This window comes from Typopeltis vanoorti, chromosome 23, assembly GCF_054136105.1.
Source record: "Typopeltis vanoorti isolate ZY-2024b chromosome 23, IOZ_Tvanoo_1.0, whole genome shotgun sequence".
Classification (NCBI taxonomy): domain Eukaryota; kingdom Metazoa; phylum Arthropoda; class Arachnida; order Uropygi; family Thelyphonidae; genus Typopeltis; species Typopeltis vanoorti.
The window spans coordinates 18,551,034-18,567,550 of NC_143571.1; the positions used below are offsets into that span (position 1 = coordinate 18,551,034).

Consider the following 16,517-nt stretch of genomic DNA (forward strand, 5'->3'; position numbering starts at 1 on the left):
TCTTATACCACCATACTTCAGCATTTCTGGTCGAATATCATCTACTCCTGCTGCCTTTCCACATTTCAAGCCTTTGATGGCTTTTCCTACTTCAAGTATGGATATGTATTCCTGACTGCATGCTTGGTCAGTGTTTTTTACCACTGTGCTGTCATCACTGCTTGTTTTATTTAGCAGTTTTTCAAAGTAATTACTCCATATTTAAAGGATATCTTTTTCTCCCGTTTTCATGTCACCTTTATCATTTCTAACTCCTTTTACAGCACCATTCCTAAGCTTCTTCAACAACCTCCAGAAAATTTTACCACCTTCTTGATATTTATTTTCTATAGTCTTGCCAAAGTCCTCTCATGACTTTTGTTTAGCTAGTTTTACACAGTGTTTAGCATTCTTGCATTTGTCCCTGTATTCTCTAAGAGCACAAGCTAACTTATTTGCCAGGAACTTTTGATATGCTTTCTTCTTTTCCTTCACTGCCTCTTTAACTTCCTGTGTCCACAATGGAGTTCTAATTTTTCTATCCTTGCAGACAACTTCACCACATGCCTCTCTAGCTGAATCAATCAGGGCTTTCTTCAAGGCTTGCCACTGAATCTCCAAGGTTTGATTCCTGTTCTCAAACTCTTTCATTTTTTCTTCAATAATCTTTGAGTATTTTAGTCTACAGTTCACATCTGAGAGCTGCTCAACTTTTATTCGCTTTAAAACTTTCTTACATGTTATTCTTTTCAATATGAAATTCAATTTTATCCTGCTCAAGACTAAATAGTGATCACTTCCAATTTCAAATCCTCTGTACACTCTGGTGTCCTGCACCAGGGAGAAAACATCACTATCAACAATAACATAGTCAATGAGACTTTTCTTATTCCTTGCCTCTTCTCTCCATGTGAATTTGTGCACATATTTATGTTGGAACATGGTGTTAGTAATAACCAGTCCATGTCCTGAGCAGAAATCCAACAGATATTTGCCATTATTATTAGCTTTGCTCTTTTCTCCAAATTTTCCCAAAATATTTTTGTATGTCTCACAATCATTTCCTACTCTGTATTTAGATCACCAACAAGGACCAACTTTTAATTTTTCATTGTGTCAGTTGCTTTCTCTGAAGCTTCAAAAAATTCTTCCACTTATACCTTAGTAGAACCTTCTGTGGGACCATAGACACAAATACGTCTCATTTTTCCAGTTCCCCATTCTGATATTTGCTCACATCACTCTACTTGAGACTGACTATCATTCAAGAAGATTAGCCTCGTATTTTGTGTTGAATACTATGGCTACTCCTTCTTTTCCTTGATTGTCATTGCCTGAATATAACATTTTGTATTTATTGCTCAGAAAGATCACCAGTTTTTGTCTTTTTTTTGTTTCAGTCATCCCTATTATGTCGATCTGATACTTATCTAATTCCTCAGCTAGCTCCATTTCTTTGCCATTCAGGCTTCTTATGTTGATAGTACCGATCTTTAACTCTGGTGATGTTGAGTTGGGGTGTAACACTGCTGATAATAAATTCCCCGAAAGAAGATTTAAATAGACTTTTGACTTGGACAAAAGAATGGGAGTGTAATTTTAATATTAATAAGTGCAAGGTGTTGCATTTTGGAATGCAGAAACATAATGCTGTGCATTATACTGATGGTGCTGTACTACAGGAAGTGGATGAGATTAGAGATTTGGGAGTGATGCTTGACAGCTAACTGAAGTTTAGAGGGCATATAGCAAGTGTTGCAAAGACTACACATTTCAGTGTTGCTATGATACATAGTACTCTAACATGTAGGGATAAGGAGGTGATTTGCCACTGTATAAAACACTGGTCAGACCACACTTGAACTATTGTGCTCAGATCCGGTCATCTGGTTTTCAATGTGATGTGGAAACATTGGAGAGGGTCCAGAGATGAGTGACTCAGACAATATCAGGACTCTGGAATGCTGGCTATGGACAGAAGGTGAAGAATTGTGGGATTGCAGAGTTTGGTGGATAGGATGAAAAGAGGTGATATTATTATTATTATTATTATGTGACACTTCCAGGGAGTCCAAAGATTCACTGAGGGAGAGTGTGCCAACAGCATCGAATGACTGAATCCCTTCCAACTACTAACCACGCTCAAACTTGCTTAACTTTTTACGTGAGCCATTATTAGCAGAGGCTCTACCAATCGACCAACCTTTGCTGGACAATGATAGAGATGTTTAAGGTAGTGAGAGGATTTTACTGGATTAATTGAGGGATTATAAAAGAGTAGAAGGCTAGAGGGGAAGAAACATATGCTATCCCTGAAAGTTGTATAAGAGTGTGGCGAAGAAGGGTGTGAGGAGTATATTTTTTGCATGGAGAATTGTCAGTGAAGGGAATGCATTACCAGAATAACTGGTAATTAGTTTACGGAATTAACAACGCATATAAAGTATATTAATTAAAGGTAACTTTAATAAATAACTTCTATATTTCGGCAACATCACGTTGCCATCTTCAGGAACATAAAGATATGGTATGTGCATGCAAGCACTAACTAAAGCAAATGAGGAAGAAAGCAAGAAACTAATATTGTTCCTAAAGTCCTAATGGTGCCCTCTGGTGGGCTAATTTGGTTGACTTGGCAGTTGGGCTGAAGTTCTCAAAATGTAAGTCTCCCAAATTTGGGGTAGTTTCATGCATCCAAATTTGTTGAGGTTAGGAACATTTTTTAGAGCTGCTGAAGATTCCTTGAATAATCTCTCGCTAAAGTCACTAATAAACTAAAACCTTATAACTCTAGACCTCTCCCCCCGATTATATGGACTCCCAAAAATACATAAACAAAATGTGCCATTACGTCCCATAGTGGATGGCATTGATTCCCCCACATATAAATTAGCCAAACATTTAGCCAAAACGCTCTCACACTATACTGGCAACACACCATCACACATAAAAAACTCAGCCCACTTTAAAGCCAGTGTAGAAAACCTCTCACTCCAACACATTGACATAATGTGTCAGTTTTGACATCTCCTCCCTATTCACTAATGTCCCACTCAAAGAAACCCTAGATCTCATCCAAGCCAAGTTTCCTCCCGATATCTCAGGCCTATTTCAGTTCACAATGAACTCAGGCTATTTCGTTTGGCAAGGAAAGTTCTACAAACAGATAGAGGGGACAGCCATGGGTTCACCACTTTCCCCACCCATGGCCAATTTCTTTATTGAGACCTTTGAAGAGAAAGCCTTAAACTCCGCCACACAAAAACCCACTATTTGGCTTCGTTACGTGGATGATGTGTTTGCTATTTGGCCACATGGCTCAGACTCACTCCGCTCCTTCCTAACACACTTAAACAACCAACAACCCAGAGTCCACTTCACCTTAGAAAAAGAGGAAAACAACACCCTCCCCTTCCTAGACACGTTAATCACACGCCAGCTTGATGGATCTTTGGTTTTCTCTGTTTACAGAAAACCCACCCATACTGGCAGATACATTCACCAGCAATCCCCCTCCCCCCCCTCACAACAATATGGGGTTATAAAAACACTATATAATAGGGCAAAATTAATCTGCTCAGATGACAAGGCCCTAACTACTGAACTAAACCACATCCACAACACTTTCTTAGCCAATGGCTATAACCCCAAAAAAATCCAAAAAATACTTAAACCAATAAACCACAACCCCCCTCTCCCCCTCCACAATAAAGATTACACCAAATCTATCACCATCCCCTACATCCAGGGCACCTCTGAGAAAATAACCAATATCCTCAGAAAATATGACCTTACTTCCTGTTACAGACCATATAAAAAGTTGGCATCCCTTATCCGCTCTACCAAAGACCAACCACTTCCCCTAGACCTACCTGATGTATACCAGGTCCCTTGCAGCTGCAAATTGTCCTACTTTGGCCAAACAGGCAGAACAACAAATATCAGGATTTCAGAACACAAAGACTACATCCGGTTCCACCAGTACAGCTGCTCTGGGCTGGCAGACCATGCCTTAGATACTCACCATAGAATTCGTTGGAAGAAAACAAAAATAATACACCGCAGCAAGTTTAAATACGAGAGATTATTCAAGGAATCTTCAGCAGCTCTAAAAAACGTTCCTAACCTCAACAAATTTGGGTGCATGAAACTACCCCAAATTTGGGAGACTTACATTTTGAGAACTTCAGCCCAACTGCCAAGTCAACCAAATTAGCCCACCAGAGGGCACCATTAGGACTTTAGGAACAATATTAGTTTCTTGCTTTCTTCCTCATTTGCTTTTGTTAGTGCCTGCGTGCACATACCATATCTTTATGTTCCTGAAGATGGCAAAGTGATGTTGCCGAAATATAGAAGTTATTTATTAAAGTTACCTTTAATTAATATACTTTATATGCATTGTTAATTCCGTAAACTATTACCAGTTATGTATGACCAACGTATAAGCCTTGCTACTAGAAGCATTACCAGAATATGTTGTTAATGTAGGGAGTGTTAAGGATTTTAAGATTCAATATGATAGATTTGTTGTCAGTTGAATGAACCTCCCATGATGTCTGCTGACTTCATGGAGGAAGAAGTAAAAGAGGTAGAAGCATTAACAAAGTTATTTATTGAAAACGATTAAAAGAGCTTGATGCAAATCATTTCCTATGAAATGCAGCAGTTATCATGAATCAAGAAGAGTATAACAGAAAAATGTAAGACCTCCTATCTGATGGTTCCATGTATCAAATTATACATCAAGACTCCATGATGTCTCAAAGGAAAAAATTCCAAAAATTACTGAAAAAAGTGACATCATGGCCCAAAGAAATCATCAGGAAAATAAAACCAATTCATGTTAAACCACCACGTATTTATGGATTACCAAAAATCCACAAAAATAATATCCCCCTATGTCCCATATTTGATAGTATAGATAGTCCCACATGTAAACTGGCCCAGCATTTAGACAAGTAGCTTGTCACCCCCCCCCCTGCAACTCTACTTTTGTAAAAAATTCAGTCCATTTCAAAACACTGGTTAAAAATCTTATCTAAAAAATTCAGACATAATGGTTTTGATGTCACCTCTTTATTTACCAATGTACCACTTATAGACACTCTTGATTTAATCAAGTCTAATTTTCCCCCTGATATTTTTGAATTATTTCAATTCACTATGAATGCAGGTTAATTTGCATGGGGAGGAAAATTCTACAAACAGATTAATGGTACTGCTATGGGTTCTCTCCCCTCACTCCATTAGCAAATTTTTACATGGAACACTTTGAAAATAAAGTACTTACCACGGCTACATACAAGCCACAAGTGTAGTTACGCTATGTAGATGTGTTTGCCATCTGGCCCCATGGACAAGACACTTTGGATGCATTTGTCACCTACCTAAACAGCCAACATCCATTTCACAGTAGAAAAAAGAATCAAATAACTGTTTACCATTTCTTGACACACTAGTTACCTGCCTTTCAGATGGATCACTATCTCTTTCCATTTATAGAAAGCCTACACACACAGGAAGATACCTACATAAACAATCACATCATCATCCAGTCCAACAGTATAGCATTTTAAAAACACTTACACACAGAGCCAGAGCCATTTGTTCTAACGATACAGCTCTGACCACAGAACTCAAATATCTGCACCATACATTCTTAGCCAACGGCTATAATCCCTACAAAATAGATAAAATACTACATATGCCCATTACTCTGCCCCCCCCCCCCCCAATACACAAGAACACAACATGACCATTTCTATTCCCTATGTTAGAGGTACATCAGAAAAGATAGTCAAAGTATTGATGAAACCTGGCCTTCACACCACTTTCAAACCTCATGTCAAACTAGCAACTCTGATCTGCTCGCCTAAGGATAAACGTCATCCTTTAGCACACCCAGGAGTGTATGAAATTCCCTGTGACTTGGCCTATTATGGGCAAACAGGAAGATCAGTTAACATCTGCCTGGAAGAACATGAAAAATACACAGTGGTCAGCCAGTCCCAACTTGCCATAGTAATAGTAGCAAGTTGGGACTGGCTGACCACTTTGGACACTCCTTCACACAGGATTAGATGGAGGAAAATGAATGTGCTATTTAGGAGTCGTTACATATCTGAAAGATTATTTTTTGAGTCAGCAATGGCTTTGAAGAATCTCCCAACCTTAACAAATATGGTTACATTAATTTGCCAAAAATTTGGGAGACTGTCATCCTTAGAGAAACTCCTGCATAGCTGTTTTTTTTTTTTTTTAATCATGTTTCACTGGTTATTGGAATCAGTGAAACATGGTTGATGGAATATGACATACTAACAGGAATAGAAATAGAAGGGTATAATGTATTTTAGCAAGATATAAATGGCAAATATGGTGGTGGAGTATTGTTTAAAGATAAGTGATCCTCTCAGAATAGAGGATTTAAGGGGAAATGGAACTAATGGGTTTGAGAATATATGGTATGAGGTGGAAGAAGACAGACGATGATATTTAGTGGGATGTTGCTAAAGTCTAATGATACAGAGTTTGAGAAGCAGGAAAAGTTTAGGAGGTTGAGTCTAGTGCAAAGCAAGTAGTGCTGGAAAGTGCAAAATAAGTGATCATTATGGGAAATTTTAACTATTGCAGCATAAACTGGGAAGAGGAAACAGCATGTAGTAGTAAGGGAATGGAATTTTGGGAATTCTCAAGGGACAAATACCTCAGGCAACATATAGTAGAAAAAACAACAAGCTCAAGAGTTTCAGATTTGATCTCGGCATCATAGGATCTTGGCATCACACTTGATTGTAACTGAAATGTCATCTGTGTCCCCAAATGGAGAGAGTGACCATGTGGTCTTGACTTGGGGAGATGAGTAGATGTAGAAGTGTCAAGAAGAAAGGAATTTATGTGGAATTATAAGCTTAGTAGGTGATCAGCTTGAGGCAGTTCCATGGTCTGAAGAATTGGAAGGATGAGATGTTACCAGTGCACTGGAACTAGTGAAGAAATATTTATTAGCAGCAATGCCAAGTTGATGGTAAGGATTTGTCACCCTTCTTAGGTAGTACATGGACTCATTTCTATGTGGCCAGATAGATACTAGTAGAATATAAAAGCATAACAAGGCAACAATCTAGCACAAACATCCTAAAGATGTTTGTACTAGAGTTGATTCTCAGACTAGGAGATTTTTTTTTTCTGCATGTGTATTAGACACACACAACTACAAAGAATGTAGTTATGTGTGTCTAATTTGGATAAAATTCTTCTCGTTTATTTTTGATGGAAGATCAAAGGGCACGTTATGAGGTGAGTATCTGGAATGGTTGAGGGATATTTACCAGGATTGACCATACAGGAATTAGATAAAAAAAATTTTTAAAAAGTAAGAAGCTAGAAGAATGGCTTTCTATGTGTGGATGATGGTGCTACAGGATCATTCAAGTATAACAGGGGTGGAAGCTATATTGGACAGAAGTTACAGCTAATGGCTTCCACAAGAGACCAGAAGACATGACTGCTATTAGGACAGGATGCAAGTTCTTCGTTTTAGCTCTTTTAAAATCCCTTTTAGATGATTTGATAGTTTTTTTGAAGTTATTCCACACTTTCGTATAAGCAGTAAGGGAAGATGAAGTTTTAAACGAGAGTTACTTATGATATGCTTGATTCTCCATACAGTCTTGGTGTGCATTTGGAGAGCTGAGACTTGTTCAGCAGCCAGGAATAGGAATATAAAGTGGAATAGGGAATAAATACTTCTCTAATGAGGTATATTTCAGTGCCACATTTAGTACATATTCGATTGGGAGGTTTAAAACCGTATCCTAACCAAAGGAATGAGGCATAGATGTTGTGAAGATCATTCACCTTGGTGTTTACATAGTGTCATACAACACACAGGTAGAGTGGGTGGGTGGGTGGATGTATATTGCTTGTGAGGAAAAGGGGGGAGAGATGCACTAGGTTATGGACTGAATTATCTAAATTACAAATAACATTCCCAAAGTACTTAAAAGGGTTTCCATTATGGAAGAGATCCATAGTCTTTGGAGCAAGGCTGGGATTATCTGGTATTCGAGTAGGTATGTCAACAATTTGTGTAAGGTCACTAGTGATAGCAAATGCCTCCAGCATCTCTATCTGCCTGATCCGTTAATTTGGAAAAGGAAAGCTAGCTATTGTTGTTACCATTAAAATCCCTGAGGAAGAAGATGGTGATATTATAAAAGTTAACAAAGGGAACTCAAAAAGTTTGAAAAACAGTTGGTGGAATTAGCAGAATGACAGGTACAGTAAAATGAATTTGGCAGAATGGGGTAGAGAGATTCTCAGCCAAAGAAGATCAAAATTAGAAGATTCTAAGTTGGATATTCTTTGGCACAATATATCAAACCAGGCATATGTGCACAGATGTCACCTTTGAGCAGAAATTAGTTAAAGAGTAATCGCAAAAGTTGAGATGAGCTGTTCTTGAGGAAGTTGCAATTTGGATTTCTGATAGGTAAAGCAGGTGAGGTTTACAGACTAGAGATAGAAATGGACATTACTGAGGGTGAAACTGAGACTGCACATGTTTGTAAAATGGATCTCAAAGGTTCCCTGAGGTTTGTTATTGACTGCATGGAACAAGCATGCCTCATAAAGGAGAAAGGTGACCTGCAGGCACATGAACGGTATAAAGCCCAAGCCAGAAGGGTAACAAGTGTGGTAAGAAAAGCAAAAGTGGATTATGTAAGAACATTTGCCATGCAGGCTAAAGAGAATCCCAAACAGTTTTTTCAATATGTTGCAAGTAAAAGAAAAAATGTATATGGCAGAGTGATTTTAAAGAATGCCGATAGTAGGGAGGTAACCGAATCGGTTGATATAGAATTAGTGAGTGAGCACTTTGCAAGAGTATATCATCTAGGTGGTGACACTGCAGAAATGGAAGAAACAACAGCTTATACGGGAATTGTGGTGAATGAAGTGGAGGTGAATAGTCTATTACAAAACCTCAATGTCAATTCATCTGCGGGATTGGATGTACCAACTCGTGTCGTATGAGTTGGTACATCAAGAAGTGGCTAAAGAATTGTCAGTGCCTTTGACACGTTTTCTTTAATTTGAGTCTTGGGTCTGGGTTAGTCCCAATGGGGTGGAAAGAGGGGAAAATAGTTCCACTGCATAAAGGAGGTTCCAAGACTGCTGTTGAAAATTACCGGCCGATCAGCATATCAGGAATTGTTGTCAAGGTCTTGGAGAAAATAGTCAAGAGGAAAATACAAGATTGGATAGATGAAAATGGGATACTGTAAGGGGGGTACAGCATGGTTTTGTGAAGGGTAGATCATGCCTTAGTAACTTGCTCACATTCTATAACACAGTGAGGGCTGAACTGGATAAGGGTAATGGGTTTACAGTGATTCTACTGGACCTTGCTAAACTCTTTGATAGGATACCACATGAAATTCTAATCAGTAAACTGCAGCATATGAAAATGGATATAGGGTTGGTGAGATGGATAGGACGGTGGTTGATGGAGAGATATAAGAGAGTGGTTTATTCAGGAGTAGAGTCCAAAAGACGGCCTGTGACTAGTGGAGGGACACAGGGTTCTGTTCTTGGACCACTACTGTTTAATTTGTTCATTAATGATATAGGAAAGGATCTGAGAGGAACTGTGCATCTGTTTGCAGATGATGCAAAGTTGGGTAGAGCAATAGTGAATGCTCAGGATGTTAAAATTTTGCAGGATGATTTGGATAGTTTGGAGGACTGGGCTAAGGAGATTGGATGTAAATTTAATGTGGAAAAATATAAGGTTTTGCATTTTGGGGTGAAAAGATTAGCAGCAGTATATCACATTGGTGGAACTGTACTCCAGAAGATTGACGAGGCCAGGGATTTGGGAGTGTTGGTGGATAGGGAGTTGAGGTTTAGGGGGCATATTGCAAAAATTGCAAAATCAGCTCATCAAATCACTTTGTTGCTGAAAAACACTTTAACGAGCAGAGACAAACAACAGGTTATTGTTCCTCTGTATCGAGCCTTGATAAGATCCCATGTAGACTACTGTGCCCAGATATGGGCACTAGGGTTTCTTCTTGATGGGGAGGAGGTGGAGAGGGTTCAGAGGCGAGTGCCCAAGATCATAGCAGGTCTATGGAATGAACCTTATGAGAACAGGTTGAAGATTTGTGGGTTGCAGAAATTGGTTGATAGGCGGAAAAGGGGTGATATGATTGTGACATTCAAATTACTGAAGGATTTCTATAAGATTAATTCAGAAGATAGTTTTGAGAATAGGACTGGTAGTGGGAGGACTAGGGGCCATCCATGAAAGCTTGGTAAGAGTGTGTTGCCAAGGGTGCTAGAGCTAGGTTTTTTTACTTGGAGAGTGGTATGTGAGTGGAATAAGCTGCCAGAGTCTGTTGTGGGTGCCATGACTGTAAATGAGTTCAAGGTAAAGTATGATAGATACTGTGTGAATATTGAATAGTTGTTCTTGATATGATGTTGGGCCTCTCTCGATGAGTCTGAGGACTCCTTGGAGCTGCCCGTAATAATAATAATAATAAATACTTCTGGGACATGCTTGATTTTCACACAGTATTCTCTGTTTATAATCAATGGTCCATGCATTATCACCATTCTGATGTTTTTCCTCCAGCTGACAATGTAGTTGATGACCTTGTTACCTCTGAACAAAGATAAGATCCAAATGGGCTCATACACATGATGAAGATGGAGTGTCTTTGAGTTTACTATTTACAGCAGCTATAAATTTGAATCTGTTCATTAGCTTGTTGAAGGCTGATTTAATCAGGTGAGGAAATTCATTCGATCATTATGTGTGCATGCGTGTCTGAATTGGCACCTGACAGTTTTTTGGGGTTAAAATTGCAAACCTGTCGATGTTATTTTTTAGTGTTGTGTCTATTTCCAGGAAATTGAGTATGATGGCATTATATTTTTTATTCTCTGCTTCAACAAAGTTGTGTGCACTGTTGTCACGAAAAGGTTATTACAGAATTTACTAGTGTTGTCATCAGTACTTACATTGTCATCTAAGCGTTTGGTCTGAATCACTCTGAACTTGCTTTCCATTGAATAAATTTTGCTAGAGAAAGTCTATTCTAGAGTGACGAGGTTCAAGATCATCAATGTACTTTCTGAGGTTGAAAAATTGTTCAATGGAGGAGATATACAGAGAACAGAAAAATGGTAGTTGCAATAAGCCAGAAGATTGTGTGCTGATTTAATGATCTTTGCACTGGCAACAGAAATCACACATAAAACTCTTGTTTCTCTGATGTCAAGTCTTCAGTTATTGCACTTCATATGGTGATCAGTTTGATTACTAATTGACAGTTTGTCAGTGATAGTATTAACAAAAGTGCTGGGTTTTGTTGCTGCCATTTTTGCCATGTGCAGTAGGCATAGTTGGTTCTCAGTGCATTGCATGCAAGTGTTTGCTCACAGCTGATGATAATAATAATAATAATATTATTATTGGTATCCCTCCAATAGAATGGAAAAAAGCAATTGTGATTCCTATCTTTAAAAAAGGTAACAGAAATGACCCTAAAAACTATAGAGGTATCAGTATACTAAATTCCTGTTACAAAATATATAGCAGAATCTTAAATAGCAAACTAATGAAATATTCCGAAAACTTTATTTTAGAAGTACAGAATGGATTTAGAAAAGGACGATCATGTATAGACCTGGCCTTTGCCTAAAATTAATAATAGAGAAAAGAAGAGAATACAATTTAGAAACACACATTGCATTTATTGACTTTGAAAAAGCATTTGACAAAGTTAAAAGAAACATATTATTTAACATATTAAAAGAAAGATAAATACCAAATAATATCCTAAAAGCTATCACAAGTATATATGAAAATAATCAAATACAAATAAGATTAAATCGCAAGCTATCATATACGAGAGAGATAAACCAAGGGGTTCGACAGGGATGTCCCCTCTCAGCAACTCCTTTTAATATCTACTTAAATGAAATAATAATAAAATGGAATAAAAATTTACATCAAGGAATTAAACTTTCTCCTACAGTAAACTTAAACACTCTCCTCTTTGCCAATGACCAAATAACAATTAAAAATTCTGAAGATAAACTACAGAAAGCTATTTTAGATCTAAATGAAATATCCAAAGATTATCGTATGATAATATCAACCGAAAAATCAAAAACTGTGGCCTTTAAAGGACAAGATCCAGCAAGAACTAAAATAGTAATAGATAGCAAGATCTTAGAACAGGTGAATTCATTTAACTACCTAGGATGTACGATCACATATGAAAATGAAAAAGATATAAACGTAAAAATTGCAAAATATTTAAAAATAACAGGTTGTAATTAACTCTATATTTAAACCAAACCTAGTTCAAAAACAAACCAAACTAAAAGTATACAATACATTAGCCCTACCAGTCTTAATGTATGTATGGAAGCGAAATCTGGACAATAAGACAAAAAGACAAACAAAGATTAACAACAGCAGAAATGAAGTTTATGAGAAAAACTGCAAAGTATACCCTATTTGATCACAAAAGAAATGAAGAAATTATGAAAGAATTAAACCAAGAACAAGTAATAGAAAAAATTAAAAAATATAAACATAAATGGATGGAACACATTCAAAGAATGAAAACAGAAAGATTACCAAAACAAGCCTTAAAGTTCAAGCCATTAGGAAAAAGAAAACCAGGACGTCCTCTTAAACGATTCAACGATGACTTCTAAGGCCAGAACAGGCCTAAATCCTTGACACGCATGATGATGATGATAATATTATTATTATTATATTATTATGGGTAACTCCAAGGAGTTCTTAGACTCATAAAGGCTCTAAACATCATGCCAAGAACTATCTAACATTTGTGCAGTATCTGTCATACTTTGCTTTGAACTCATTCACAATCATGGCACCCACAACAGACTCTGGCAACCTATTCCACTCATTCACTACTCTCCAAGCAAATAACTAGTTCTAACACCCTTGCTAACTACACACTTACTCAGTTTCCATGGATGGCCCCTAGTACTCCCACCACCAGATCTGTTCTGAAAAATTTCCTCTGAATCTTGTAAAAACCCTTCAGTAAATTATATGTCTCAATTCATATCATCCTTTATCCTTTATACCATAGATCTGCTATCATTTTGTTCACTTGCCTCTGGATCCTCTTCTCCTCCTCCTCATCAGCAAGAAACCCTGGCATTCCGATCTGCATGCAGTAGTCAAGATAGGTATCTTATCAAGGTGCGATAAAGAGGAACAATAACCAACTTGTCTCTGTTTGTCAAAGTATTCTTCAGTAATCAAGTGATCTGATGAGCTGCTTTAGCCACTTTTGCTATGTACCCCCTAAACCTTCACTCCCTATCCACTACCCCTCCCAAGTCTCTGGCTTTGTCAATTTCCTGGAGTACAAATCCACCAATGTGGTATACAGCTGGGAATTCTTTCACCCCAAAATGCATAACCTTACACATTTGCCACATTAAAACTGATATCCATTCTCCTTTGCCCGGTCTGCCAATCTATCCAAATCATTCTGCAAAATTCTGACATTATCTGTATTAACTATTGCTCTACCCAATTTTGTATCATCAGCAAATAACTGAACACTTCCTCTCAGATCCTTTTCTATATCATTAATAAACAAATTAAACAGTAGTGGTCCAAGAACAGAACCCTGAAGCATAGGGTTCTGTTCTTGGACTCGACTCCTGAATAATCTACTCTCTGATATCTCTCCATCAATCACCCTACTATCCATCTCATCAATCCTATATCCACCCCCATTGTGCTACAGTTTACTGATTAGAATTCCATGTGGTATGCTATCAAAGGTCTTTGCAAAGTCCAGCAGTATCACTGTAAACCCATTACCTTTATTCAACTCAGCTGTCATTGTATTATAAAACATGAGCAAGTTACTGAGGCATGAGAGATTTTTTTTCTGGAGTACATATGAGAGTACTTATAGATTTGCAGGAGTTCTTCAACCTCTAATTGTTAACTATGTTAAACTTCATTTGGTGCAGAAGTTGGAAAGAAAACAGTTTTAAAAACAATTAATTAGGATATGAGCACAAATTCAAGGTAACATATTCAAATGATAAGTAGGATGCAATATGGAAATGATAAGACTTGATAAAGTACATGGCAATAATTAATCAAGAAAATAAAGGAGAGATCCACTTACATTGGACCTTGATATCCAGGCATACACACACAAGCACCAGAAATGGGATCACAGGTTCCTCCATTCTCGCACTGGCATTTTTCTTTGCAAAGATAGCCGTAATAGCCATTATCACAAGGCTGATCACAGTCTTTACCCTGCCATCCTGAAAAACCATTTGGTAAAATGAATAGATTGGTAAAATAAAATCAAAAATGCATACTGAAATAGAACATTTTATATTAGGTTAACATATCTTAGTGGGGGATGCTTAAGGGTCAAAGCTGTATAACTGAGAGGAGACCGCCACATAGCCTTTAAAGGAATGCAGAGAACCGACCAGGGCTTCTGACCTAATGTCCAATCCTCACTTTCTCGTGGTGCACCCTGTTGGTTATCTACTTAGATACTGGACGAACGAGGATGGGCTGGCAATTTGGGATTTAGCCGACCAAATTGTATTCTTATTGGTTAAACCAAAATAAAAAATGATGGTACGACATGACAAAATTTCATGCCGGCTGGGGCGTTGCCCGGTTAAACAAGGCCCCTGTTGTTTTTGCCAGGGAACCAGGGCGAACAGCAAAAAGTCAGCTACTGGAACAAATCTGAAAACAAACCCCAACTCAACATCACCAGAGTTAAAGATCGGTACTATCAACATAAGAAGCCTGAATGGCAAAGAAATGGAGCTAGCTGAGGAATTAGATAAGTACCAGATCGACATAATAGGGGTGACTGAAACAAAAAAAGACAAAAACTGGTGAGATCTTTCTGAGCAATAAATACAAATTGTTATATTCAGACAATGACAATCAAGGAAAAGAAGGAGTAGCCATAGTATTCAACACAAAATACGATGGTCCCACAGAAGGTTCTACTAAGGTAGAAGTGGAGGAATTTTTTGAGACTTTAGAAAAAGCAACTGACACAATGAAAAAGGAAAAGTTGGTCCTTGTTGGGGATCTGAATAGCAGAGTAGAAAATGATTATGAGACATACAAAAATATTTTGGGAAAATTTGGAGAAAAGAGCAAAGCTAATAATAATGGCAAATATCTGTTGGATTTCTGCTCAGAACATGGACTGGTTATTACTAACACCATGTTCCAACATAAATATGTGCACAAATTCACATGGAGAGAAGAGGCAAGGAATAAGAAAAGTCTCATTGACTATGTTATTGTTGATAGTGATGTTTTCTCCCTGGTGCAGGACACCAGAGTGTACAGAGGATTTGAAATTGGAAGTGATCACTATTTAGTCTTGAGCAGGATAAAATTGAATTTCATATTGAAAAGAATAACATGTAAGAAAGTTTTAAAGCGAATAAAAGTTGAGCAGCTCTCAGATGTGAACTGTAGACAAAGATTAGTGAAGAAAATACACAAGATTATTGAAGAAAAAATGAGTTTGAGAACAGGAATCAAACCTTGGAGATTCAGTGGCAAGCCTTGAAGAAAGCCCTGATTGATTCAGCTAGAGAGGCATGTGGTGAAGTTGTCTGCAAGGATAGAAAAATTAGAACTCCATTGTGGACACAGGAAGTTAAAGAGGCAGTGAAGGAGAAGAAGAAAGCATATCAAAAGTTCCTGGCAAATAAGTTAGCTTGTGCTCTTAGAGAATACAGAGACAAATGCAAGAATGCTAAACACTGTGTAAAACTAGCTAAACAAAAGTCATGGGAGGACTTTGGCAAGAATATAGAAAATAAATATCAAGAAGGTGGGAAAATATTCTGGAGGTTGTTGAATGGAGGAAAGAGTGCTGTAAAAGGAGTTAGAGATGATAAAGGTGACATGAAAACGGGAGAAAAAGATATCCTTTAAGTATGGAGTAATTATTTTGAAAAACTGCTAAATAAAACAAGCAGTGATGACAGCACAGTGGTAAAAAAACACTGACCAAGCATGCAGTCAGGAATACATATCCATACTTGAAGTAGAAAAAGCCATCAAAGGCTTGAAATGTGGAAAGGCAGCAGGAGTAGATGATATTCGACCAGAAATGCTGAAGTATGGTGGTATAAGAGTCTTATAGTGGCTGCACTGCACTGCATAGTTCAGAAGGCCTGGACAGAGGTACAAATTCCCGATGACTGGAGTAGAGCTCTCATAGTACCCATATATAAAAAGGGAAATAAAACTGAATGTGAGAATTACAGAGATATTTCCCTACTGAGTGTTCCTGGCAAGATCTATGCAAGTATACTTGAGAAACAGTTGAGAAGAATTGTGGAAGAAAAGCTTGGTGAAGAATAAGCTGGATTCAGGCCAAATAGAGGCTGTCAGGATCAGATATTCACTTTACGACAAATAGTCGAGAAAGCATGGGAATATAACA

General features: G+C 37.7%; 1 protein-coding gene across 13 annotated transcripts in view; it reads right to left on the reverse strand.

Annotated features, from left to right (window-relative positions):
• The window catches only part of LOC150093662 (uncharacterized), a 442,983-nt gene that overhangs the window by 241,737 nt on the left and 184,729 nt on the right, over nt 1-16,517 (reverse strand). For all 13 annotated transcript variants that reach the window (XR_016550305.1, XR_016550303.1, XR_016550304.1 and 10 more), the window contains one exon: nt 14,196-14,340. Coding sequence is in view for 9 of the 13 variants with exons in the window: in XM_090412731.1 (XP_090268857.1) it covers nt 14,196-14,340 (145 nt within the window). In the remaining 4 variants the exon portion in view is untranslated. The remainder of the gene's footprint in view (nt 1-14,195; nt 14,341-16,517) is intronic.